This window comes from Coloeus monedula (assembly GCF_965178545.1).
Source record: "Coloeus monedula genome assembly, chromosome: 3".
Taxonomy (NCBI): Eukaryota; Metazoa; Chordata; class Aves; order Passeriformes; family Corvidae; genus Coloeus; species Coloeus monedula.
In genome coordinates this window covers 95,794,368-95,820,777 of record NC_138783.1, presented here as the reverse complement: position 1 = coordinate 95,820,777, position 26,410 = coordinate 95,794,368, and the positions used below count along the sequence as shown (strand labels likewise).

At 35.5% G+C, this 26,410-nt stretch overlaps 1 protein-coding gene across 1 annotated transcript in view; it reads left to right on the top strand.

The window, feature by feature from the left end:
- MYO16 (myosin XVI) overlaps positions 1 to 26,410 on the top strand; it is a gene marked incomplete at both ends in the record, with an annotated part of 287,015 nt that overhangs the window by 178,294 nt on the left and 82,311 nt on the right. The window contains 5 exon segments of the mRNA XM_082277664.1: positions 4,521 to 4,593; positions 14,140 to 14,292; positions 14,879 to 15,079; positions 23,515 to 23,590; positions 26,156 to 26,331. Coding sequence (XP_082133790.1) covers positions 4,521 to 4,593; positions 14,140 to 14,292; positions 14,879 to 15,079; positions 23,515 to 23,590; positions 26,156 to 26,331 — 679 coding nt within the window.

Genomic DNA, 26,410 nt, shown 5'->3' with positions numbered 1-26,410 from the left:
AACATTTATTTGGGCAAAGGAAAGATGTCAGAAGTCTCATTTACAAAATTCTTAGTACACTATCTAATCTATAGAACAAGATATTCTGGAACAGAAATCTTCTCAGCTTCAGAAAAAATATCAGAAAAAAACCTAAAACATTTATTTGTCTATTACTGGACTCAATAGAAGGTTGCTGGGAGTGCAGGAAGGAGGGAAAGAACTTCCTGTTCAGAGCATGAACCCACAGCATAATGAGAATTGTTTCTATATGTGGAGGTAGGGAAATCTTTTAAAACTGACAAACAGTACAAAGCATCTAATCTAATATGGTACATAATATCATAATTTGAAATCTGCTTCATTCTGGATAATTTCCAATGTTTCATTAAACAAGATAATTCAATTTTTTAAAGCCCAGAAAAAATATGACTTGAAAAAACTGAAGAAGAGTACGTGCTACTAATGAAAGACCTGTAGATCTTGAGCCCACTGGCAAATATACTTCTTACTTCCTGCCATAACTGTCAAGTCACTCAAAAAAGTGTTTGTCAGATATGGAGCCAGCGTTTCTTTGTGATATGTCCAGCCACCATCTCTATATATACCACTCACACTTGTGTAAGGTAATACTAAAAGAAAAATTACAGTTGATGAGCAAGATACCCGAGAGACATGGCAACAACACCAAATCTCAGGAAAAATCTCAGACTATTGAAAAATCTCCCTCAAAAGTTTCAGAAACTAGTTTTGTTTAGTAACTGTTTGAGATGAACATATCCAACTGGAAGCATTCAGCCTATTCCCTTCAAGAACTGTGTTTGTGACAACAGGTATAATCTGTTCCCCTGGGAAAACTGAGAGCTTCTTAATTAGGATTCTGAGGGACCTCATTTAAAGGCTAGACTATATGCTTCATCTAATCAGAGAAATATTTCCTCATTAATCAGTATCACTTCCAGTTTATCAAGATCAGACATAAGCCTTCCTCATTACTGGCAGAAGTTGGAGGAAGAGCAAAATCTGTTGTATCTTGGGCAGGTGAAAAGGCACATTAGATCACCCTCCCACAACAGATTCATCTCACTGCTTTATTCTGGCAGATTGCAAAAGATAACAAAAGGAATGAACCCTACTGATTTTGGAGCTAAGAACCATCTGTGATGGAAAAAAAGTGAACAAATAATGTTCTATAGGTTCATCTGCAGCACCGGGTCAGACATATTGTAAAGGGAGTCCTGTTCGCCTTGCCAGGAATGGTAAATGGTTCAAGAGCATCTCTTGATGAATGGCAAGACCTCTGCCAAGGTGGTAATTATCAGACAGGATGTCTTCTGTATGTGTATTGTTTTCAGGAGTTGCCAGGATTTTTATGTAGTTTCTTTATAATACAATTGTTAAGTGTACAAGATCAAAAAGGTATTTCTGGTCTATAAGGGTATCTTTACAGAGATGTTCTGAGGAAAAAAGGAAAAACTGGAGACATTGAAAAACATTGTAAGCTGAAATGCTGTTGTGTGAATTAGAAAACCAAAATTATTTATAGTGAACATCCATGCTTGTTTTTAAGTATTCACACCTGTGTGCTGGTATAAGAGATAAAGTTCTTCAAACATCTTCACGCAGCAAATTCCTTTTTTTCTAATTTCTATTCTGGGAAGTATTGTCAAACTTGAAATCAAAGTCTCAGTCCCCAGTAAAACTACAGTTGTTTTAGTTATACACAGTAAATATTAAATATCTGAAACATAATGAAGAAATGTGTCAGTGATGGTTAGTAACGATAAAATAATAAAATAAGGAAATCTTTCAGAACAAAAAGTGATTTTTTCTAATATTTTTTCTTTTAGACACTAGTGACATGCCCTTTCATTTGTAAACATGGAACCATTCATGCTTTATTTTGCCTTGGGAATCTCTGGTATGATTATTTAAGGAAAGTAATTTTGCTGGAATTAATATGATTGACAGCTAGCCAGTAAAAACATATAGGGAACCTCCTTCTGGCAAGAAAAATGGTATGAAAAAAAGAAAGACAAGAAGAAAGATTTAAAAAGCAAAGTAATTTGCAGTCATATATAAAGCAGTGCTTTTAATTTGGATGTTGTGCTGTCAGTTGTTACTTAGTTTTCAAAATCTGAGCAATAATTTAATACAGAAGATTACTATCATGGTTGTAGAGATTTTGCACATAAATAGCACAACATAATAGTAAAATGTCGCTGTTGTAGAGGATACAAAGCCTAGCTCTGTTATACTTGCCCCCTAGGCAAGATATTAATTATGTAAAACCTCCAGCTCTTTCAATGTGCTGTGTGGATCTCCTAATAACACTAGACCAAAATTATCAAGAAGAGTTCATAGAAACACTGAGACTACATGTTTTTCTGTCAACAAATGCATCTCCAGCAAGCCAGGATATTTCTCACAAATATCACAGTTTTGATACAGAATGTTGTTTGAGGTAGGCAGTAAGCTGTCTGCTAAGGCTTTTACCCCAAATTTTGGAACGTAGGACCAGGTTCCTGTTTTGCCTGACTTTTAATATTTTATTAAGTCAGTTTGTATTGGTCTTTTCCTTATGCAAATGTTTATATATTCCTTGAGGGAAAGTAAGAGACACTAATTTGACAAAATAACAGTCATGGACTCAACTGGGATGTAGACCATCCTGTCTCAAATCTATTAATTGAATCAGAAAGAGAAGGGATAAGCTGTTCTGTGTTAAGTAGTTCTTAAAAATTGTGAACTATAATGCAATATTTCAGCTGTTGTACAATGTTACATAGCAGTTCATGTTTGCCTTCCTACAAGGAAGGCTATATACAAATGAAAAAAAAAAAAAAAAAAACAAAAAAAAAAAAAAAAAAAAAAAAAAAAAAAAAACCAAAGAGTGAAAACCTATCAAGTATTCTGAAATTTCAAGCTTCTCTTTTTTTTCCAAAACCTGTTTAAATAATATGGTAATTCTGGATTTTCAATACTAGTTTCTCTGACGTAGTTTGTTTTTAAACATTTAATTCTTCTTTCTTGAAATGAAAAGGTTTTGTTGAAAACACATTGTGACAAGGAATATACACCCTTCATCTCTAATCAGCAGCAGTTGTGAATGAGGCTTACATTTTAAAACCCAATTTAAATTGCGTTCATTGCTAGAGATGGAGGTGGTGATATAACTTTATGCTTTTTCTTGTAGAAATTCTCTTGGAGGCTAATCAACCTCCTGATAACCTCTGCTGCCCAACAAAGCCATTCTGGACTAGATTTATTATGTAACAATCTCTGTCTGACATTTATGCACACAACTAGTCCTGTGACAATCAGTAGTGCATTGAACTAGTGTGCTTTTGAAATGAAGACAAACTTCTTGGGCATGATTTCTGAAAAAGGCTCCTGCTTGCCCCTGAGGATTGTTTTTCCCAGCTTGTTTTATAATATGCCTTTTTTTCAAATGAATTTATTTTGTTTGTTTCCTATATAGGAATTTATTTTGAGGGCTGGATCCTCATCTAATGATGTGGTAGGGGTTACAATGACTGCAATGGAACTATACTCCTGTATTTCAACAGTGGTTCACCTTTTTCTCCTTTACATCTATAGCCTGATATGCACAGAGATTTAGACATATAGGAAACTTAGAATATGGAGAAAAAAAAATATGGAAGGATCTCAGAACCAGCAGCCTGCAATATTATCGTTGCAAAGTAGGCAACAGAATATCCCAAAATACTAGTTTTGCTCACTGCAGTGAATTTAGTTTTCTCTCCAGATCAGGTTTACAATGACCCAGTCCCAAGCAAGTACAGGATAATAACACCTCTGTCCTTTTCCCATTTCTCCTGTTCAAATCCTAGCTGACTGCTCTGCTGTGATCCTTCCACTTGGCCACAAGAAAATCCCTTCCCTGAATGCATGCAGTGACACACAACATATTAGATGCAATGTCAGCAAGTATTCTTTTATATGTACAGAGAGGAAACATCTGCCTTCTTCAGGCCTGACCGCTGGCTGTACTTTTCCCTGGGTCATGTAACCTCTTGGGCAGCCTGAGCCCAAAAATTCTACTTGATGCTGACACAGAAAGGACTTGTGCTTAACAGGTTTCCCTTGAAGTACATTTTGTAGAAGCAATTCTGGCTGCCAAAGAAATACAAACGAGAAAGAATAACTGAGTGCAACCAGGCATTTTTGAAACTTCTCTGAAATGATTACCCCTGATGTCAGAAAATGGGTACCTATAGCCTTAGAAAGTGGACTTTAAGGAAGTTAAGATTTTTTCCTTCTCTTCCAAATACAGTTTTTAGCATGGCTGCTAAAGTAATCTTGAACCCTGCTTTTTTATTTCTGTTCTGCGTAACAGGTTGGTGAGTAGAATTTTGATTCTGTTCTATACATGGCCTGCTTGTGTATTTCATCCATGTTTTTGAACTACAGCCTGCTTTTGTCCTAGAACAGAAATACTTCTGTGAGAAACAACAGATGTATTATTCACTTGCTTGAATTCTTATTATCTGTAATATCTTTTTTTTTTTTTTTCCCAGTGACCGGGTGTTTGAAATTGGAGTATTAGATATTTTTGGATTTGAAGAATTTCAAAAGAATACTTTTGAACAGGCAAGTGTGGATGTTTTGCTGAATTTACTGTACCTGTTGTTAATTCTCTATTTGACCAGTTTTGATCAGAATACAAATATACATGAAAGTGAAAATTTTCTCTTAAAATATTTTTTCCCATTATACCTATATGTGTATGAATTATATACTGGGTTTTGTCTTGTTGACAATTTTAAAATAATATAGTAAGTATCTATTGTGATTTTGCAGAGGGGTAGTATCAGCACTGAAAGAAAATCTGAGGGAAATAGTGTTGTTTATTTTCATGCTTGTGGAAGTTATACTTCAACTACATCAGTGAGTACAAGGAGAATACACTGAATTGGAAGAAAGAGCAAGAGGTCTTCAGATGCCTTGGAGAAAAAATGAAATGAAAATGCTGCATTATGCTAAGTGCCATTACTGGCAGATTCACCTCTGTGTGACTTTACAAAAAATTGTATTGCATCCATGGAAAATAAATTGAAATTTATGCCACTTAATGCTTTAAAATCCTTTTAAATATCAAAGTTTCTTTAAGATGTTTGCCTACCTTCAACATTAGTCACTGAACACCAGAGCTCTTGTGAATTACATATTTCAGACAGCATTAGTGACTCTATACAACACACTCAAGGAGGTGTTTAAGCTGTAGTTCAGTTGTTCATTCATTCTGTAGTGCAGTGGAAGAAAATCAAAGCATAGAACAAAAAGAGCATAGAAAAGAATCAAGAAGGCATCAGCAGCAGCAAATGACTTGTTATTGTTTGAAATCAGGATTTGCCTCTTTGTCTCAGTCAGTCCATTGTTTTATGGCTCAACTTCCTCTTTCTAGTGAAACAGAAGTCATAGAGCCACATTAGTTCAGCTTGTATAGCATGTTTACATTGCTACCCAGTTTCCAAATATTTGAAAGCACATTATGGGTTTACCTGTACCTTCAAAAGAGCATGTAAGAAGGCAGTAAAATAAATTCTAGTTTCCCTTTCACAAAATTCTTTTTGCTGTTACAGTTCTACCTTGCTTGAACATCTGCTGGATTAAGGACTGTTGATGTGTACCAATATTCCTAGGCATTTACTCATTGTGAATGCTGGTTTTGGGAGAAAATATAAAGTGAAAAATTAAAAACATTTTGACAGGCTGAGTATATGAAAAAAACAAAACCGTAAGCCTCCTGATTAATAATAATAAAATATTTTATGCAATTTAAACGCTTCTCAAAAGAGAGGGGTTCATCTTGGGACTTACTGGTTATTTTTCTTTGGCTCTGTTGTGCATTGCTTTTTTGTCGTGAAACTCATAAAAGATCTGCAATTGACATCATGAAATACTATGAACTGTATTTTCAGAGGTAAGTAATTTTCTGCTTAGTAACCGCAGAAGATGCTTGAAGAGAAAATACAAGATCTAAGAAAAATTAGTTAAAATGAATTTATTTTATGATTTCTGCATAGCAATCATGATAATTTCAAAGTCAAATTTGCATTTCTATTTTATTTTTCATAAATAAATATATTTCAAGAGACACTTACTGTCCCTTCACCTGGACTGAATGCATTTTGTTGAATAATATTAAGTAATATTCTGAGTCATTATCTCAGTACCTACTTAACTGCATTCCTGAAAAGACAAAGTAGAGAGTTTTTTATATGAAATCCATAATGTAATTAAGATTCCTAATTCCTGAAGTGGTAGGTTGTAACATCAGTGAAGAGAAGCAGTTTGTATCACCATGTGTGATACAAACTAATCACGCCGACTTTCCCCAAAAAGCCTGAACTTCAAAGCTGGAGCTCTCTAGCAGTCTAGCCTCTTTCAGAGTCCTGCCTGGGCTCGTTAACCATTACAATAAACAGTCTTGGTAGCCGGGATAGGCTCCTCATGCAAAACATTGCATCATGTCTGCAAATACACCCAGTGTCAAGCCCTGTGATTGCCAAATGTTAGCACTAAATGTTACAGCCAGACAGTGGTGGGGCCATAACAATTATTTTTTAATCACATTTAGATTAGCATATTTTAAAATGGCATTAGAAAGGTAATTTTATGGAATAGGAACCTTTTTCTTTTTTCAAATTAGTGTATGATAGGGCATTCTTTGTGATATCTGTTTTCCTGCTTTCTTAGAAAAATAATTGTGTTTTCAATAAAAATTAAAACCCCTTGATTGCCCAGAACTGGGGACATTCCACGTAGCTCTGTGAATCTTTCTGGTGCTTTATATCAGGCTGGTAGATAGACAGTTTAATATCATAATTAAGAGAGCAATAAGATAGTAAATCACATGCCAGTTTTAATAAACTGTGTTTGAAGATGGTTCAGGCAAACAGAGATGGATAAACCAGGTAGAATAACTTGTTTACTCCAGTGTTTGTTTTGGAATGACAACGCATTAGAATATTGAAATATCAAAGTCAAATGAAGAATTGGTCTAGGAACAACTCATGAGCAATGCAAGGGAAGACAGCTGTCAAAGGACTAGAAAAGTAAGATGAATTATGCCTACACAATGAACCTGATAAATTGTACAGGCAAAGTGATGTGACTGACAGCTTGCAGAGAGAAAACTTTTATAGGCCATTGCAAAAAAGAAGGCATTAGAAGTTAAAAACATTATTAATTAAGTGTTCAGTTTTCCTTGTACTTGGTGAGCATTGCTAAGCCTTTATTGTATAGAACATATGTGATAAGTTATAAGAGCAAAAATGGGACATGTAGTTCTAAGATAAAAGTAAAAAAGTGTGTGGAATAAGCAATAGTGAGGTGAGTTCTGATTTTTGGTATGAAATTTAAAAGCTGAAAGACGGGGAACAATGTTTTTAGAAGTCACAGTCTGAAGGAGTCATTGCTCAATAAAGACTGAAAACTTCCGAATTACCAGGAAGTTACTGCTTTTACTGCTCATCAGCTGAGCTACGGTAAATGACTACAGTTCACTTTTAGCTCACCCCAATTACAGTTTACAATCACTTCCTAGCAGTGATCATTAGCTTGGGAACAGCATTTTCCTGGAGCAGCTGTATACCTGCTCTGCCAAAACAGCTTTCTATACAGCCGCACTGGAACATGGTCAGAAGCGAGCACAACTTCTCTTTCCGATTCTGTAGAGAAATGGCCTTCATTTTGTGGTCATTTCAGGAAATACTAGCACTCTACCAAAAATATCAATGGCAGTTTCCAGTGTTCAATGTTTTCTCAGGCTTCCCTGTTTGAGGGGGACTGTATTTGTTTACAGTTTATTCTGCACCCCTTTAAAACTAGAAGATATCTACTTCTCTTCTAGTAGATTTTAAAACTAGGTTAGATCTTATTCATGGCTCCTTAAGAGCACAACTCCAAATAGTACAGTCAAGGAATGCTACAATCTTCATACTTATGACAGTATATTTTTGACCACAGACTGAACAAACTCATGACCAATGAATATAACAAGCAATAAGCAGGACAGATAGTTGCCTGTACCATTTTGCCCCAGTTGTTTCTAAGAAAACTGTGTTATAGCAGAAGAACCAGACCTTAGAGTAAGTAAGAGTAGCTTTTCTTCCCCCTGCTGAAAGTCAAGTCTTTCTACAGAAATGGAAGTCTGTACTTGTAGATTCATCATAGAGAACAATAATGCAATAAAGTAAAATTGGCACTAATAGTCTTTTCTGTCCAATATATAATTCAAGTGATAAACTGAAGAAAGTATTTAGTTCTTGCTAAATTATATGATTAGCTCTTGCATGGTATTTTACCTCTGTAGGCTTCTTAAGTTTTGCAGAGGAAAGTATGTATATATTATTCTTTTCTTAGGAAATATAAGTGATTTATCTAAACTAGTACTGCAGGTCACTGGAGCAGTCAAGTGTCTCTTGACTACCCCATTCAACTCCATACCCATTAAAGTACATGCACATTATCTGTGTGATGCAGTATAGCTCTGGGAGGGGCACAGCTTCCACGGCAGCTTGTTGCAGCACATCTCCTGCAACAGGAGTCAGCTGGCTCTGAGAGCAGAGAGCATTTCCTGCTCCTCTCAGGACTCCACTTCAGAGTCACTATGGTGAAGCAGAAGAGGTCGTAGGACCCAGCTGTTTTGGAATTTTCACCTATGTTTATTATTGTTAAGTATGGTAGATTTTAACTTTTCTGCATGTTATTTCTATGGTTCACTCTGCTGACACTACATTTCTGCCATATAATATTTCCTAGCCAAAACAACCATAACAGATTATTTCACATTAAATTTAATTGTCTGAGCCATTAGACTGCTTCTAGCTGTCCAAATGCAAGGTCATGCTGCCTGTTTTGTAGATGGATGGATATGAAGAGACAAGTCACATGACTTAACTTTTCTACAGTCATTGCAGTCTCAGTGATAGTTGATGTGGGGACACACAGTCAGGTTTTTGCATTTGGATAGTTCGAAAGAGCATTTCAAGATTTTTTTTATGCTGAAGAAATCAACCTTCTTTGGTTTTGCCTGTGCAGAGCATATATCGATGGTCCTGTTTGCCTCTGTGGAATATGCAGCTGCTGGTCCACACTGAGCTGTTACTATGTAGGGACTTAATGCAGAGCCTTCCACTGCAGTTCCCTGTGCTGGAGTACTCCTTATTCCCCATAGGATGATGGGCAGTACTTACAATGTTAATTCACTCTTTAACAAGGAAATATCATGTGTTATTTTTAAGTCAGAGTTTTGCTAGCCTCCACACACAGGAAGGTTTTAACATCCTTGTTGTGGAGCAGCGAGAACCAGCTGATGCTTGGCACCAGGGAGCCAGGCAACAGGAGGACCCAGAGGATGGCCATGCCCTTCCTGATGGGCAGCATCTCCGGAGCATGGTGGACAGAGCCAGGGCCAGTAACAGCGCCCATCAGCAGCCCTGACATGGCAAGCAGCCAGATGGGGCTGGGACCCTGTCACAAACAGTTGGAGAAAGAGCTGGAAGCTGGCACTGCCATGGCATCACCTGGGACTGGGCCTGGGCCCATTGGCAAGGAGTTGGTGGGGGCCCCTGGAAAAGCTGAGCAGGGCTGTAAAAGCCTATCCCTTCCCTCAGGGGCCTGGTAATCCTGTGTTTTACTTTCTTCCTCAGTCTAGTTCCTGAGGATCTTACATTCTTCATGGCCTTTGTCATGGTGTACTCCTTCCTCTTCCTCCTTAGTCTCTTCGGTCTTCTTCCCAATGCACACATCTTTTTCCATTTATGCAGGACATTATTTTCTGTCCAGTATTCCAGTCAGCAACTGGAAGACTAGTGTTACTTGAATTTAAAGCTGGCTTATCATGTACCTAACATTAAAATAATTATTTTTTTCTTTATTCTTTTACAGTAGGCACTTTGTAGCCAAAAATAAAATAATTTATCTCAAATTGAGATTCCCAGCTCAGTTCAGTTTGTCATTGGTGAAATACTGCACAACAACATTTAATTGACATCTTGCTTTTCCACAGTAGCATCCTTTTTTGTCCCATAGTAGTTAGTTTCTGGCCAGCATTATGAGTGATTTTTTTTTTTTTTTTTTTTCAGTTTCAGAACAATTCCAAACTCTTTCAAGGAAAGATTGTTGTGACCATGTTTGTTTGTATGTTTGTTTGTTTAGTACTTTCCTATTTACAAAAACAGGTGGGGAATTATTCCACTTTGTCTTGAAATTGTCTCTTTTTTGAGGGGTGCTTCAGACCCTCCTTTGTGGAAGGTTTCTCAGGTGACACCTACCTGTAGTAAAGTTTTAACATAGCACCAGCTTCTCTTTTATGTTATTTGAGGAACACAGATCAGCTAATGGCAATTGATCCCAGAAATGACACTGAGTCCTGGTGAATTAAAGATCTTCTGACAGAGGTAGAAGGACTATGTCTGAATTTGTGTGGGAGCTGCATGGAGAACAAGAAATTTGTGTTAGATCCTATTAGCCCTAAAATGCAAAGGAAGAAATACAATGGTTCTGATTTTGCAATAAATACCTTAGAAATACTCCGATGGGTACTATACATAAAGAAAAGGATTTGGAAATGTTTGGGTAGCAGATACAAAGGGGAACAGCATTCAAGATACTTCTGAAAAATGAGTGTCGAGCTTAGGTTTAAAAATATTTTCTGAGTTCAACCTCAGAAAAATGATGATTCTGTGTTTCATTCTCTTAGAAATTACATTTTTGAGAAATGCTAGGGCACTTCCTTGCAAATTACATTTGACATTGTAGCTTCATCATCTCAGCCCATAAATTAGGGCCTGATAGATGTGTTGAAAGGGCAGCTGTAAGCTTTACTCCATGCTCTGAATACACATTCCTTGGGAGAGTTAATCCTTCTCCATGACCAAAGGATGTAAATGAGCTTTCCAAAGGGTCTTTGCATCCATCTTTTCCTCACTGAATGACAGTACCAAGTTTTCTTTCCTCAAATTTCCTTTTTTGGTAATGACTTTTTCAAATAGGTCTAAGAGCAGGAAAAGTGAACAGAGTGAAGAGCAGGAAAATGTCACTAGTCATGGGTGCTTTTCTGTCTTCAGAGCACAGTACAGTTTTGGTATTCTGCCTAAATTTTAATTTGGAGTGTACTTAGTGGTACTAACTGGTCAAATGTGGTAAAAGGAGAGATCAAGCTAACACTGTCTAATGTGATGAATACTTACTGCTTTTGCCAAATGCCACTCTGTTATTTTCCAAAATCTACAATTTGGATGGTGCTGCAAGTTGTGGTTGGTTTTAGTTTGTTTTTTGGTGGTTTTTTTTTGTTTTAAATACTTGAACAAGAATAATTTTTTCTTCTAATAATATTCTAAAAGGACTTCTTAGAGAAGACTTGGACAAATATATGGTGTGTTTATTTTCACTGAGACATGATAGTGAGTTAAGGTAAAAAAGACTGGTAGAAAGAGAAATACTTAGAAGACATAGTACAGGGCCCATGAGATGCATATCAAGAACAGTTTAACAATGATTAATGACAAAAATGTCGTAGGTAATGTTGAGTAATGCTGCTAGATAAAGCAAATACAGTTCTTGATATTCTCCAAATATTTGTTTTAGGTAAAAATTTATTTGAGGCTTTTTTTTCTTTTTAATTACTGTTATATTTCCATTGAATTTACGTGAGTACAGTTAAATGCATGTTTGAAAAAATGTAATTCTATGAACTTTTCAAATCTTTGGACAGAAAGTACATCACTGTTTTATATGATACTTAGAAGACATGAAGCAAAAGAATTTGGGTTCTCAAAGCTAGTTTAGTTCATATTCATCCCATTTCTACATTTCAGCTACTTTAACTATTATGTCAACCTGTGTCAAGCTTTTAATTTGAAACATTTTATTACCTTTTCCCAGCATGTTGTATAAAACATGGAAATGGAGAAAGATCTGATCAGAATGTCTTGCTTTCCAGCAGTCCCTGGCTGGTCTCCTGGTTCTCGTTCTGCAGAGCTGTTCTCTCAGCCACTGCTTGAGAGAGCAGCTTTGGAGCAGTTTGCAGTTTGTACAAGTGCTTGAGCTGCCTTTCTGCTCTGGTCTGCAGCACCTTAGTGGCACTGTGGCGTGCCTGCCAGTCCAGCTGACAGTGTTGTTTACGTTGCTAAGAAGCACCCCAGTGCATGCCATAATACACTGGTTGGTAGAATTTAAAAATTTGGTTTTTCTTTGCCATCCAATCATGCTATGTATGAATTTTTCAACAAAATATTATTCCATTTATTTTTCTACTTAAAACCAATGCTATTTATCAGATCTTTTGAAGATGTGTCTAAGACAATCTTTCCTTCGTCTCAAATTGTGTAGTTCAGTAATTTTGCTGCAGTTAGGTTCTCAAATACTTCCTTTTTTTTTTAATGAATTTGAAGGGACTGGCTCATGATAAAAAGTCAGCTTAAGTTTATAGAGATTTTGACAGCTTTTCTTATTGTAGAATACACCTTTGTAATGTTGAATGACCTCATTCTCTAAATAAGTCACCTGCAAATAAAAATATATACAGCATGCATCATTTTAAGGCTTTACCATATCCTGCAAAGTGTAAGCTTGTCTGCCTTATAAAATAATTTTTACAAGCTCCTGGAAAGATTTTGTAATTGGAATTCCAGAATTGATCAGTAAAACATATTTTGCCTGCACAGAGTTAAAAAAGCTGTCTTTTCCACAAAATAAGTAGGTACTGGAAGTCCGTTGTATATTTCTATTGTTAATAAAACTAGATAACAATCGGAAGGTTTATAAATCCCACTTTAAAAGAAATACTGGTTTTATTTGAGGCTGTCTTTTGTCTGCACTGTCATGCATTAGTAAAGACAGTTAATAGTAGATGTTTGCTTGTAAAATGAGCTTTGTCTTATTTCTTCTTGCTGTTTTTCACACTAGCCCATTGCATTGTATAGCAAGTACAAGTTGGCTATACTAACAAGAGGTGTTAATGGAAAATTCAGGCAACTCTTACACATTAATTGGTTTCTCTTCCATGTAATTTTAGGATTGATCTAAATATTTCATACCTTTTAATATGACTTGCTGGTGCCATTGCTTTTGCACACTTTGTTAATGGAAGATACAGTTAATGGCTGGCCAATACAAATATGAGACTGGTTTAGACTGAAAAGAAAATGCATGCAGGCATTCCTTGTATCATTCCTCATATGAAGTGTTCTTCCACCCTTTTAGGAGTTTCTGTTTTCTTATTTTCTTAGTCATAGTTAATGTAGGATTAGAGGAAGTTTTCAAATTTTCAACTAAAATTTCCACTTTAATGCCAAAAAAGCAGTTAAAACGTTTATTCCACAAGATTTTAAATATTTACTTGTTTTTGCAGGTGAGCTTTGAATAAAATACAAAAGCACACAAATAAGCTGATACAATTCCCACCTGTTTCTAATTGAAAATAGATTTCTGTGAATCTATTGTTTTACATCCTATAAGGCAATCAGAGAAAATATTTGAGGAGCTTCTACACTATTTATCTCTCCAAACATTGAACTTTTCTATGTAACACCATTTTCTTGCTAGCCTTCCCTTAGAATATCTATAAAATGGAGAGCAACATCTAGTAAAATGTCCCTAGGTGTTTTATGTATTTTGGTAAAACACAATGAGTTCTTCAGAGATTGCTTTAGACTTCAGTGACATTATATGTGGAAACAATTTTGTCTTTCTAGCACTGAACTATAGACTCAGGATCTTAAATTTGTAGGGGTTTTTTTTCCTAAAAACACATTTTATTTATATAACCTTCCTGAATACAAAAAGCAGAAGAATATTAAATTTAACCATTTATATGTAGAGTTATCCTACTTTATTCAATGGAATTAGTGTAAATTTGCTCTGTATTTGATAATGCTGATATTTGATAACTCTTATGTGGAATGCACAATGAACTGTTCAGGCAGAAAACTGTGTATTCCCAATTTAATAATAATAGCTGTTAAAACCTAAATTTCCCTTGGGTCTTCCCAAATCTGTGGCCTACCGAGAGGTAACATATTGTGGATTGACATTTCATCAAATTCAATATTAGACATGCAGTAAAACCTACATCAATGAATTATCCAGTAAATGTCTAATACTCATTTTCTTTTCATTTTACAATAGCTGTGTGTCAACATGACCAATGAGAAGATACACCAGTACATCGATGAGGTGCTTTTCCTACAAGAGCAAGCAGAATGTGTACAAGAGGGAGTTGCCATGGAAACGATGTATTCTCCTGGTAACCATACTGCAGCCTTGGATTTTTTCTTTCAGGTAGTTTCCAGATCCATTTTACACCATGTATGTTTATTCACAGTCTGTGCATGTTAGACAATTACAAACTTTTCCTTGCATTTTCCAATTTATGAATCTTCAGACAAGGTTACAGGTCAAAGAGGCCACAGCTCAGTGGTTCACAGAGTTCACTAACAGTTCAGGGCTGAGGAAGATGCAACAGAAACTCCCTGCCTGTACTGATTCATGTGTAGCATCTGTGCACTGTGGCATGGTGACTGAGCTGCCGTAGGACTGACAAGGCTCTTTTGTGAGCCTGACAGTTTCTTTAGTGCCTGAAACTTGTTTCTGGAGTACAACTTCTAAGAAGCAAGTAACACAATCAGTTTCTAAAAGATTGTCAATAGTGACCATTTTTGGCAACTCAAATACTGTTCCCTGCATTTCCTATAGAAGAACATGCCTTGAACACTTAAAAAAATATTTTAATCTTTTATATTTTTCCTTTGTTTTTGAGGTGATTTATGTTTCTGTTTACTAAATTACAAGCTGTGTTACTCTACAAGGAAGAACTGAAATTCTATTGCTCCTGTATAAAATGAGACAAATCTATTTTTCATTTCAGAAGCCATCAGGCTTTTTGTCAATGCTGGATGAAGAAAGCCAATCTATTTGGTCAGTGGAACAGAGTCTTTCTAAACGCATTCAGTCTTACCTGGATACATCAGACACAAATACAGTCTATTCCTCCACGAAAGATGGAAATGGTAACCTTGCCCCAAAGGATCTGGGCTCCACCTTCACTGTTATGCATTATGCTGGGAGGGTAAGCTGTTTGAATATCATTTACATGCAGTTAATAAAAAAAGTAAACAAAACAAAATTTTACATGGCTTCTCCAACTCCTGGCTGTAAATAAGATTTCACTGTCAAGTGATAAATTTTCAGAGGGCAACTTAGAATCTCAATGCCATGTCTAGTGTATAAAAGTGTAGCTTACATCACAGCATGCAGGATACAGGCTACCTAGTTCTGGCTCCTGAATTTTTTCTTTGTTGTAAGCATTCCATATAAAGGGGGTGATTCAAATCCCTCAGCATAAATGTTTAATGCCATTTTAGTTGGCTTCACTTTGTATACTGATGTGGTTCCAGAACAGTACAGGTTCCCTGTAGCTCCTCTGCTATATATGTAGATACCTGGGTTACCAGCATAAATCTGGTAAAAAAAATCAAAAATAAAACCCCCACTTTTTTATGTTAGTAGTCATTTTCTTTTTCCTAGAAAAGTCCAGAACATGCTAAATGACTTTCAGTATGACTATAAAATTAGATTAGTATTTTTCTTATTCCCCTGCCTGCAGTGTTCACAGGAAAAGTGTAATCAGTTCTTTTAAATAGGCTTCTTACCCTTTCCTTTCCAATACTTCATTTTCACATTGTCCCCACAACCACCCACAAGTCAAAGCAAGCAAATTAGATATGTGTTAAAAGGGTTAGTAATTTTTTTAGATAATCTGACGGTGGTAAAAATGCAGACAGATCTATTTTGTGGCTCCCCATTTGGAAATGAGGCTGATGGAAGTCTTGAGTTGTGTTTTGACACAAGCAATTTGTTCCTGCCCAGTGATAGAAATGCGGTCATTATGGAAAGGACTATTTGAGTAGTGCTTAAGTTCCTAACCCAAATACTCTGAATAACTCCCTGTAAGTTCTTCTTTCGTCACAAGGCCATCTACTTAGAATCAAATTATTTGCCAAAGTTAAGTGGTTTGAATACCTCCACTACTGGGACTTGTCGGTAGGAATGTGGGCACACAGTGGTTAGATAACAGTACAACCAAGATTTTATGAAACTTACTAGGAGTTCAAGGGATGGAATAAAGAACTGACCATGAACTTCAGATATTTAATTTATAAACTTTTTTTATATTTGTTACATAAGTATTTTTTAATGCAGTTCTGTTAAGACAAATTTATCATAAAAGTTCAAAAAGATTCCACACCCAAAAACTTGACATGGAAGCAGCAGCACGGCATCTACATTAAAATCACAACCAGAATATTAAGCACATTTCTTCAAAATGAGAGACATGTTTGCCTTATTCTCTGAAGAAGCATTCAGAAGTTTTGTTAAGACCAATATTTCAGGTGCCTAGTTCTGAAAGTTAAACTGTGAGTGGTAAAAGAGGGTACTTCTCATTAACATGTGTTTTAGCCTTGAATGGTTGTTTAGATTTTTGTTTTATAACATAGACACTTGGTTTGACCTTTTCCTAATAATAGTAATGACATTTAATCTGAAAGCGCGAACAAATAGACAGCTCTCCAAGTAATGTAAATCCACACATTCTTTTGAAGTCAGTGGAGATCCTTTGATTTACATTGGCCAGGAACTATTCCAGTCAGGTTGTTTTTTTGCGTCCTTACAACAGTAAAATGCTTAGCCCTGCCAAAACAAAAAAGTCCTCTTGCAAGTGCTTAACTCTCCTTGCTTTAGTAGTAATTGAGCTAAATCCTTAAAGACACTTGCATTTTTGGTATCTTGTGGAACTGTTATCTAGCTATCATAGATTGAAATTTCCAGTGCTTTGTGATATGTATTGATATAAGCTTTGATGATACAAATTGAGTTTATTCTGAGACTAGTATGTCTTCATATGTTGAGAACATGAATATGAAAAGCTCAGATTTTACAACTGCTGATGCTGTTCTTTAGATAGCGCTATTACTACATTTAGCACCTTTTTATAGAAGTCATTGGTGATATATGCTTTATGAAAATTATTAAAGGATGAGGCTTTTAAATATATCAGGATTTATTGGCACTCAAAAATAAGAGTTTCATATATAAAGTATCAATATAGTTTTGCAGGTTTTGAGACCCATTTTTATAGTCTGATATCAATTAAATGGGTCTAAAGTAAGTGCAGTGTAAAGCCATCTTACCCTGCACTGTTGCCTTCAGAGATCTGCAAATTTAAAATGAGGGGCTCTCACTTACCACAGTTTTCACTGAATTTCACTCCGTTAACTTGATAAAGCTTCTCCGTATTTACATGAAAGATGAATCAGACCTAGATGTTAGAGAAAGAATTACCAATAAATTGTGACAGGTAATCAGACATAAAAGTCTTCACTTCTAGCATTAATCATTTATGTTCAGGTGATGTGTCTAGGCTGGCAGTTGAGGAGGAAGTCACACTGAATGCAGCAAGCTGTGTGTTAGAACGTGAAGGCAAACATCCTGATTTCTCTGGGTAACAAGAGTTGTAACTGCAATGTAGTTCACAGCCAGTTTTAAAGAGCTGCTACTCTGAGGCAACTAGGAAAAAAAAAAAGCTAATATTCTATGTTGGCCCTGGTATGAACCTCTTATGACTCTTGTAATTCGGGCTTCTTTTTATCAATAGTGTATGGATGTAGGTCAAAGTCCAGAATGAGCTGGGTTAATTTCTTTACTCAGACGTGTGCAGTAGCTATTTTAGCAACTCAGAAGTGCAGTTAAACTGGAAAATGCAGTAATTAAAAATACTTCCTCACTGAAAAGACCTACATTTGTATATTTAATTGAGATTGACAGACAGCTTTTTTGTGAACAAAAGTGATATATCTAGCTTTATATTATGAGATAATTACAGATGATACAGATGTGTCCATGCAGTTTTAAAGACCTCTAATATGTTCATATATTCTGAAATTTTGTGTCAGGATACTCATAAAAAAATTATCTTTTCTTCCACTATGGAGTCTTTTTGATTGATTGTAACATGAATTGGGAAGTATTTCCCATTCCCTTAAGCTTCATGCTCAGCAACTTTTCCTAAGACTAAAATTGCCATATTATTGACCCAAGCACAATGAGCCTTAGACCATCCCAGAAAAGGCAGTACTGAGAGCAAAAGAGAAGAGATAATGGGTCAGAAGTAAAGGAAAGAAAGCACAAGGTTGAAGTGAGACAAAGAACGCACATGAGGCTCAAAGTAACATGTAAGGGGGGGGGAAAAATTCCAAATAATTTGGAATCACCGCTTGATTTTCTGGCTGAATTAATACTTTTAAGAAAGTCTGCGTGTATGATACGATTCTGAGAGACCTTGGATTTTTTTCTTATTTTCGTGTCTGTTTTGGAGGGAAGAAAGAGGAAACAATATGCACAAGTTAGCTTCTGCACATGTAAGAAATCAGATATTTTAGTTGAATCTGAGAGTGAATATTGTTTCACAAAAATGTGACAGAATGATCCAGTGGAAAAGAGAAAATTAATTTTGCCTCATTTCTCTCGAATTTTGCTATTATGCCTGAACAAGATTAAATCTGTCTGTTTCTGCATGGGCAATGTGATATATTGCTTGTGAACACACACGAACACATGCTTAGCAAAGGCCACTGTGAGCATCAGTACTTTATCATATCAAGTATTTTACTTTATCTCCCAGTTTTAATTTTACAGCTGAACAGAATCCTACAATGCCTTGACACATTATGAGTCTTTTCTAAGAGCTGTTTAATGTCTTGGTATCTGAGTGCTGTAAGACAAAAAGCTTGTCTGTTTTGTTCAGGCAGAAGGTAGAAGAGAATGATCTAGGGGTTTTATGACTTAAAAAAAAAAAATCCTGGTGAAAGGCTTTATCTGAATTTTGTTTAACACATTTCTCTGAACACTGGCAGTCTGATTTCTTCCAGAAAAATTCTGCTCATCTGGGGCATTGCTTTGTTTCTGATGCCTGATATGAATGTGAGTATCCTGAGATGCTTCTCGCAGAGACTATCTGTGGGGGAAGAGGCACACGCTACACCTTGCAAGCTTGCCTTGAGGTAGCAAAGGGCTTTATGGGTCCATCTGACCATCAGCTGAAACTATCCTGAGAATCTGTAATACTGAATGTTTAGGCTCTTTTATTGATAACATTAATATTTACATTGTGGGCTCTCACTTAAGGAAGGGCTTCACATGAATTATATCTTTGAACTGTTGGGCATGTCAGTAGCCATGATTTTTGAATAACATTTCAGTCATTGAACTTTCTCAAGGACTCAAAGTTCTTTATTTTTGAAAATTTTAGGGAAGAATTAACATATCAATAAGTAAATCAGAAATATATTGTCTTAGCACATTGCCAAGAGACTCAGCTTTACCTAATAGTGGTATTTAACATACCGGTATTTGAGATAATGATCTATTTGCCCCATTGTTCATGTGATCTGAATAATACATTATCATAATTTAAGGTTTCTGCTGTTTAAATTAAACTTGAATTTGCAAATTAGATAAGCCCCTTGTCACTGTTTGCCTTTCTACTGTTTTGGTTCATCCTACTGTAATAAACCGACCAGACATAAAGACCAACTTCTTTGCTTTATAATCCAGTGCACATAATGTTCCTTTAAGTGCAGATCAGCATCTTTCATTTCTCAGCTACCTGTGTATCAAAAGTACGTCTCAGCTGTCAGCTCACCTTCACCAAGGCAGTCTTCTCTGAAATGCCTTGTATATCCCAGGCAGACTCTGAAACTGAACCTCTAAATCAAAAGACAAAAGGAGATGGATTAATCAATAAGGATGCTTTCATTTTCTCTATTTTTTCCTCAGGCTGAATCCCCAGACACAACAATCAAATCAATCTTGTCTAAGCTGTACCAAGGCCTATAAAGGCTACTTGACATAGATTCTGGTTCTCACGCAGGCATGACAGTCATGCTTTTTTCTCCCTTTCTCTCTCTATTTCTTTCTTTAAGTAGTCTTGATTTGGGATTCTCAGTTACAGGAGAAAATGATAAAACACTTTCCCCCACCCTTCTATTTTGTTTCCAAATACTTCCTTCTTTCAAAATGCTATTCTTTCAAAGTGCTAGAGCAAGACTCGACAGACTATAAAATTATTTAGCTCACTCGTTGCTTAACAAGGCTTGTTTTGGGAGGTTGATAAACCCAGTGATCCTTAAAAAATGTCACATGCAAGCATATCACTCACATTCAAGTACTGGCAGAAAATTAGAAACTGCAAGTGTCTCTCTGTGCACTAAATTGTCCCTGGACATGTTATCAAAAATTTCTCTTTTACTACATGAACTAATTATTTTCTTATTAACTAAAATTTAAAACACAGGCAAAAGTGTGAGTTTCTGAGTTACGTTTTGCTACTAAAATAGTAAAATTTCCCTTTTTAACTATGAATGCAGCCAAATTGTTCTTAGTATTCCAGGTGGCATCTTCCTAGTTTGTTTTAGGGTTCCTGCTAAATCTGCCATTAACCATGAGCTTTTTTGGCCTATCACAAGATATGAAAATTATTTACCAAAAAAAGAAGAGTATTTTAAGGAATTGATGAAAACTATGTGTAAAGGTGGTCCTGTTGATAAAGTATATTGGCATATCCAATAAACTTGGAGAAAAACCCTTAAGTGAGGCAGATGTTATGAGAGAGGATACTTTAGTTCAGAAGAAAATATGCACACTCTTCTGATTTTCTGGCATGAAGATAATTAATGAAGCAAAGAGGAAAGAATATGTAACAAGGTAAGAGGAATATGCAGTTCCCAAAGTCAGTTCGGTGCATATCTGATGAGTGTTCTGTTTCTAGGTGTTTTACCTCTTACTTGTATCTGGTACTTCTCATGGTATTAAAACCAGCTATGCCAACTTAAATGACCAGAAAACAGGTTCAAAACAAATAAAATTAAGGTTTTTTTATCATACTTAGCAATTAGTGAAACTCCTTGACCCAGAGTCTTAAAAGGTGCTGGAAATGCTAATGAGTTCTGGAAAGAGAGATTTGAGCAGGAAATGCAGGTCAAGTGATTCTAAACAAAGAGGTGAGATACAGCCTGCAGGACAAGAGCACCTTCATGGGCAGAGCCCTGAAAGCTCAATGTTAAGCTCTCTTCCTTTATGAACTTAAATTTAGAAGGAAAGCAAATCCCTTTCTTGTTTTAATCTCTTACAGTGAAAGAAATGTAGTGTGGAGCAGCACACTGTTTTTTTTTTTCTTTAATAAAAATAGCTCAGCTATTCAGATAGTATATAAAAGTCTTGTTTCCTTTGGCTAGCACAGACACATAGGTTTGCATACTGTCTACTCCCAAAAAGTTCATCACGTAAAGCAACATAAAGCAAACAACTGCAATAAATGGAAGTGACAATAAGGAGTATGTTTTATAATACTGGACCCATGATCTCAGTGAGTGCACATTTCCTGTCTAAAGCATGCCATATTTGCTTGTTTATGTCTCCCCAGAATAGCTATCCACTGTGCTTGAGTACCAGCCAGTGCAGAGTTTGGGCCAGGTTTATTTAAGAAACACAATGGAAGAAAACTGAGGGAAATAGATGGGCTTTAGGTTGCATGTAGGTTGGCATCTCTGATGAGGGCAAGATTAAATTAACGAAATTGTCAGCTAGAAAAGGACTTATTTCTTTTTCTATTTTGTGGGACTAGCAATGACTATGGAACCCTAGAGTGTCATTTCATTGAGTCAGTTTTCATGTCTTTAGGCAGTGAATTAATTTACCAAGTCTATGGGAAAATTGTTAAGAGCGTTAGCAATTTCCTCATAAAAGGGAATCCTCCTAACTTTTATCTATTTTATGTGATATGAAATATGTCTTATAAATATAGTTCTAGAAGTTTGTGATGTATTATACCAGCATCAGTACTGAAACTTCTCCCTGTTTCAATCTAGGCATTTAATCATAATATGCTATCTCCCACTGCTATACTTACCTACTCTTCCCACCAATACTAATTCTCTTCTTCTAATTTAGTCAAAGCCCAAGACACTCAATTAGGAACTGACATTATGGATTTGTCATATAAGTTCTGTTAATTACCTTTTATGGTATGGTACAACATTCATGTTGAGTACACTAAAAGCATTTAATAGTATACTTAAAGTATTCTAATAGTTTGCTAACTGTGTTGTATGTTCTCAGGAAATGCAATTAGAAAATACATAACATTGCATCTGTCATGGAAAAGAATCATAATTCCCTTGTTATACCTTTTTCATGTCAGATGCCATAGTAATTACATCATTTGACAATTACTCACTCTAACAGTTTATACACTTCCAAGTCATATAATTTCTTTTGTGAGCAAGATAGCATTGCATAATTGTCAAATGACCCAATGGAAAATTAATGCACTGATTAGTGTTACTAATCTTAATTATATATTTACAGCTTTATTAAATGTACAAGGATAAAATTTCCCCAAATACCTAAGGGGTTTAGGATATAGATCCAATACAAAAAATTAAAGGCTTTAGATAGAAACATGGTCCCAAGGTAAATAAAACTGAACTATATTCTAAGTTCCTATTAGTACCTGCCTAATCATGCATGTACTGAAATCTGTAATTTTCTTCCTTTCTCACTTAAGAGTTCCCTTTGGGTTCTATTGCTGTGCAAGCCAGAGCTTCTTATATCCAAAGTCTGTAAATTAGCTAGTTGTTTGTCTTCCATCCCCATACAAAGTTAAGAAAACCAAAACAAAACAACTGTGCTCGGTGACTGCTTCCTTGTCTTAGTTCTTCTTTTCTATACAGTGTCTTCAGGGATGGGCTCAGTACTAAAAGAGACATTTGGTTGTATTTCTTCATTTTGGATTTACCCTTAGGACCTCTGGCTAGTACTCGGACTTTGCTCAATTTTTAGAGTGCCAACCGCATGTGTTATAATTTATCTGCAGTCAGATGACAGATGCAGGGACAACCCAACTGTCTGTTCTTGAGATCATGACATCAGGCAACTGAGGTGACCCAAAATCCTTATGGGTGTAGTTGTTAGAAACTTGAATGGGATTTGTGCATAACTGATAGACTGGACTTGCCTCCAAAGGATATGTTTGGAACTTGTCCTGCATGTGAGCTGGGACTTGGATTGCTTTGTCACGGTTAGTGGGGACAGTTTCCCATTGGCAAGGAGATCTGTGATCTGGGAGTGACTTGTTCATCCTACAGGGAAAGCAATGTTTAGGGCTCTGTCTCCTGCTTTACAGTACATATTTGATTCAAAGCCTTGCATTGTGGAAATATTTTAAAATCAGTCCACTGAAATTTCTGTATAGTTGCAGAGGCACATGGTGTTCAACAGCCGGTTCTTCTGGTCAATATTGTTGGCACTTAGAAAATGCCAAAAGATACTACCTGGTGCCAGCCTTTAACTGTCGAGTGGAAATAAGCATAGCTTCATTTCTACTGCTGTGAGATTTATAAAAGATGCATTGGTCATGACTAATGATGTCACAATATTCTATTATAGGTTACATATGAAATTGCTGGTGCGATAGAAAAAAATAAAGATTCCCTTTCACAAAATCTCATATTTGTAATGAAAAGTAAGTAAATGCTTTTGTGATTACTGTTGTTAGAAATCAAGATATTATGACTCAATTTTAATTTTCGTTTTAGTTTTAAGAGACATTTATATATTTTTTATTTCCAGTAAGAAAAAGTCACCCTCATCTTTATGAAGTGTGTACATACAGTATTGTTTGAAATATGCTCTAATTTAAAAGCTTTTAGATTCATGAACATAAAGCATCTTTATCATGTGATGTGATGTAGAGAACAAGAAGGTGTAGTATGATAGGTGAGAATGACTTACAGAAGACAATGAGTATGAACGAAAGCAAAAATAAAGCTCAGAAAATAGGGAAAGGAAATTAGGCTCCCAAAATCATAGAGGCTGCAGTGGGATGTGCTCCACTGCTCAAGTACCCTTCTAAAAGCAGTAACTTGTGGGCGTTCTTATGTTTTTCAGTGAATAGATATAAATGTCCATTGAAATGCAAAATTAAATGCCTTTCGGTGTGCATATTGTAAAATTATGCCTAATAATGCAGTTAATTAATTAATTAATTAATCATAATTGGATTAATAAAAACCTGTATCATTTCTCCTTTCTCTGAAGAAAACCAAAACATTTTCCTCAGGAAAATTCCAGTGCACCCTGAGGTGTCATTTGTCTTCTCTCCAACCACCGTATTGTCTTTCACTTAATATATTATGTACTTATATTTCTTTCCTTAGAAATAGGGGCCTGCCTGAGTTTTAGCAATTTTACTGTAATATTAGCCTAGCTCCCTAGTAAAGTAATTGATGCATTTTAAACACAAAAAGTGTACATTCAGAATGAAGAAAGAAATGAAAGAAATTTTCTTGAATATAATCCTAAGAAAGTATGACAACTTCCAGTATGTTCAATGAGAGAGAGCATTCTCCCATTCCCTCACATAGTCTCTTTCTGCACTTGCATTGCTATTTTGTGTAATCAGCTATGCAACTGTTAAAAGGCAAGAATGGAGGATTGGATTGGGTATAAAAAGTTTAATATGATGAGGGTGACTATATATACACAACTGAGGAGTCATAATAACAACAATTAAAAGTAATGGAAAAATTCTGTGAGCAGAATATTTACTAGCATGTAAGTCACTTAAGGGCTAAGTTCCATCTTTTTTTAAGTGGCTTAGGCTTAAAACCTGTTGACTGTCAGTGACATATTTCCCTCAGAGTCAGTTTCATAAATTGTGTAGGTGTATAACTTAAGTGCATGCTTCCTTTGATTTTCATTGAATTTTGTTTCCTCAATCAAAACTTTTAACTATAATAACATTAAAGTAATATGTATATATATGTAAGAATGTGGAACATACCTGCCTGAAAATTATCAGAAGAGAATACTGACATAGGATATATCTGTTTTAATTTGAAAGGCGTAATTTCTATGCCTCTCCTAATCCTACTTACTATATTTTAGACATTTCAAACATTTAAACATATTGATGCCCACTGATTGTGCTGAAATAATTTCAATTATCTACTTCAATATCTTCCTCATCATTTTAATGCCCTTGTTAAGTAAGAAATAGTAATCTCCACAGAAAAAGGGAAACAAATGTATTGCATTTAAGCATACAGTAAGAAACCTTTAAACAGTTATTAAAGAACAAACTGAGGATTTTTGCCTGCCATGCTAAACTGTTATTTATGATGCTTATTCCATTCATCTTTCTGGTTTTGGGGGTTTTTTGTTTATTCATATGATGGGTGTGATCATAATGCCAATTTGCTAGTTCTTAAAAAAAAAAAAAGTAACAAGAATTCAGGATGGTTAAGGATGCAGCACACAACAGGTTCTTAACACTGGTGCTGTGGTAGTACGAGCAATTGTCATGTTCATCTTAAAAACCCTGTGGCCATAAATTCATAAAGGATAATTAGACTGAAATTAGGATAAAATATACTATCTGTCTTAAAATTCAGATTTTTTTAAAAAAAGCACCTCTTGGAAGTGTATTTATTTTGTAAAAATAATAATATATATGCATGGAATTGTCTTTTTTCTGTAAATGTTTTTAAGTGTTGTCTTGATGTAGAAAAACCCAATTTTCTACAGTTCTGTCCTTTGCCTTGCCTTTTTTTAAAATCCCTTCTCATATTTTGGGTATATATAATTCTTCAGCGCAATGAGTGTCTATAATTTATTTCTGTTAAGTGCCCTGATTGTTTCTAAATACTACATGTTAGGAAATTGTGCAAAACTGATGTCTTACATTGCTATAATAGATGCATAAACTGGGAGTCTGTAATGGAGTGAAATTCAGAGGTGATGATCCCATAAGTAATTAAGTTTAGACAGATCAGTCTGAAAGGTTTTGGTTTATGCCCTCTATTTGTTCAGCACAGGACCTGAATATGTTAAAAATGGTGTTGCTATTTTCAGATATTGAATGTTCTTTGATAACGTTGATAATGCTCATTTTTTGGTTTGTCTATTTGTTTTAGGTTTACATATGTAATTCTCTCCTACTGCATGTCTTTTTACTGACAAATGCAACATATATAATATTCTAGCTTGTATTTTATCTTCATGCATTTCTTTCTTTTTTTATTTTCAGCTAGTGAAAATGTGGTCATCAATCAGTTGTTCCAGTCCAAACTGACACAAACTGGATCACTTGTTCCTCCATATCATTCCCTTAAAATCAAAGGATGTAAAGCAGCCTTGCTCAGTAAAAAAACATCTGTAACCTGTCCAAGTGGAGAAGCAAAGAAGTATATTGAACTCAGCAAGGTAGAAATTTAGGATTCTTTGCTCCTTGAAGATTTTTCTGTTATTTTGTCATTTCTGAAATCATAGTGTTCTCTGCTTC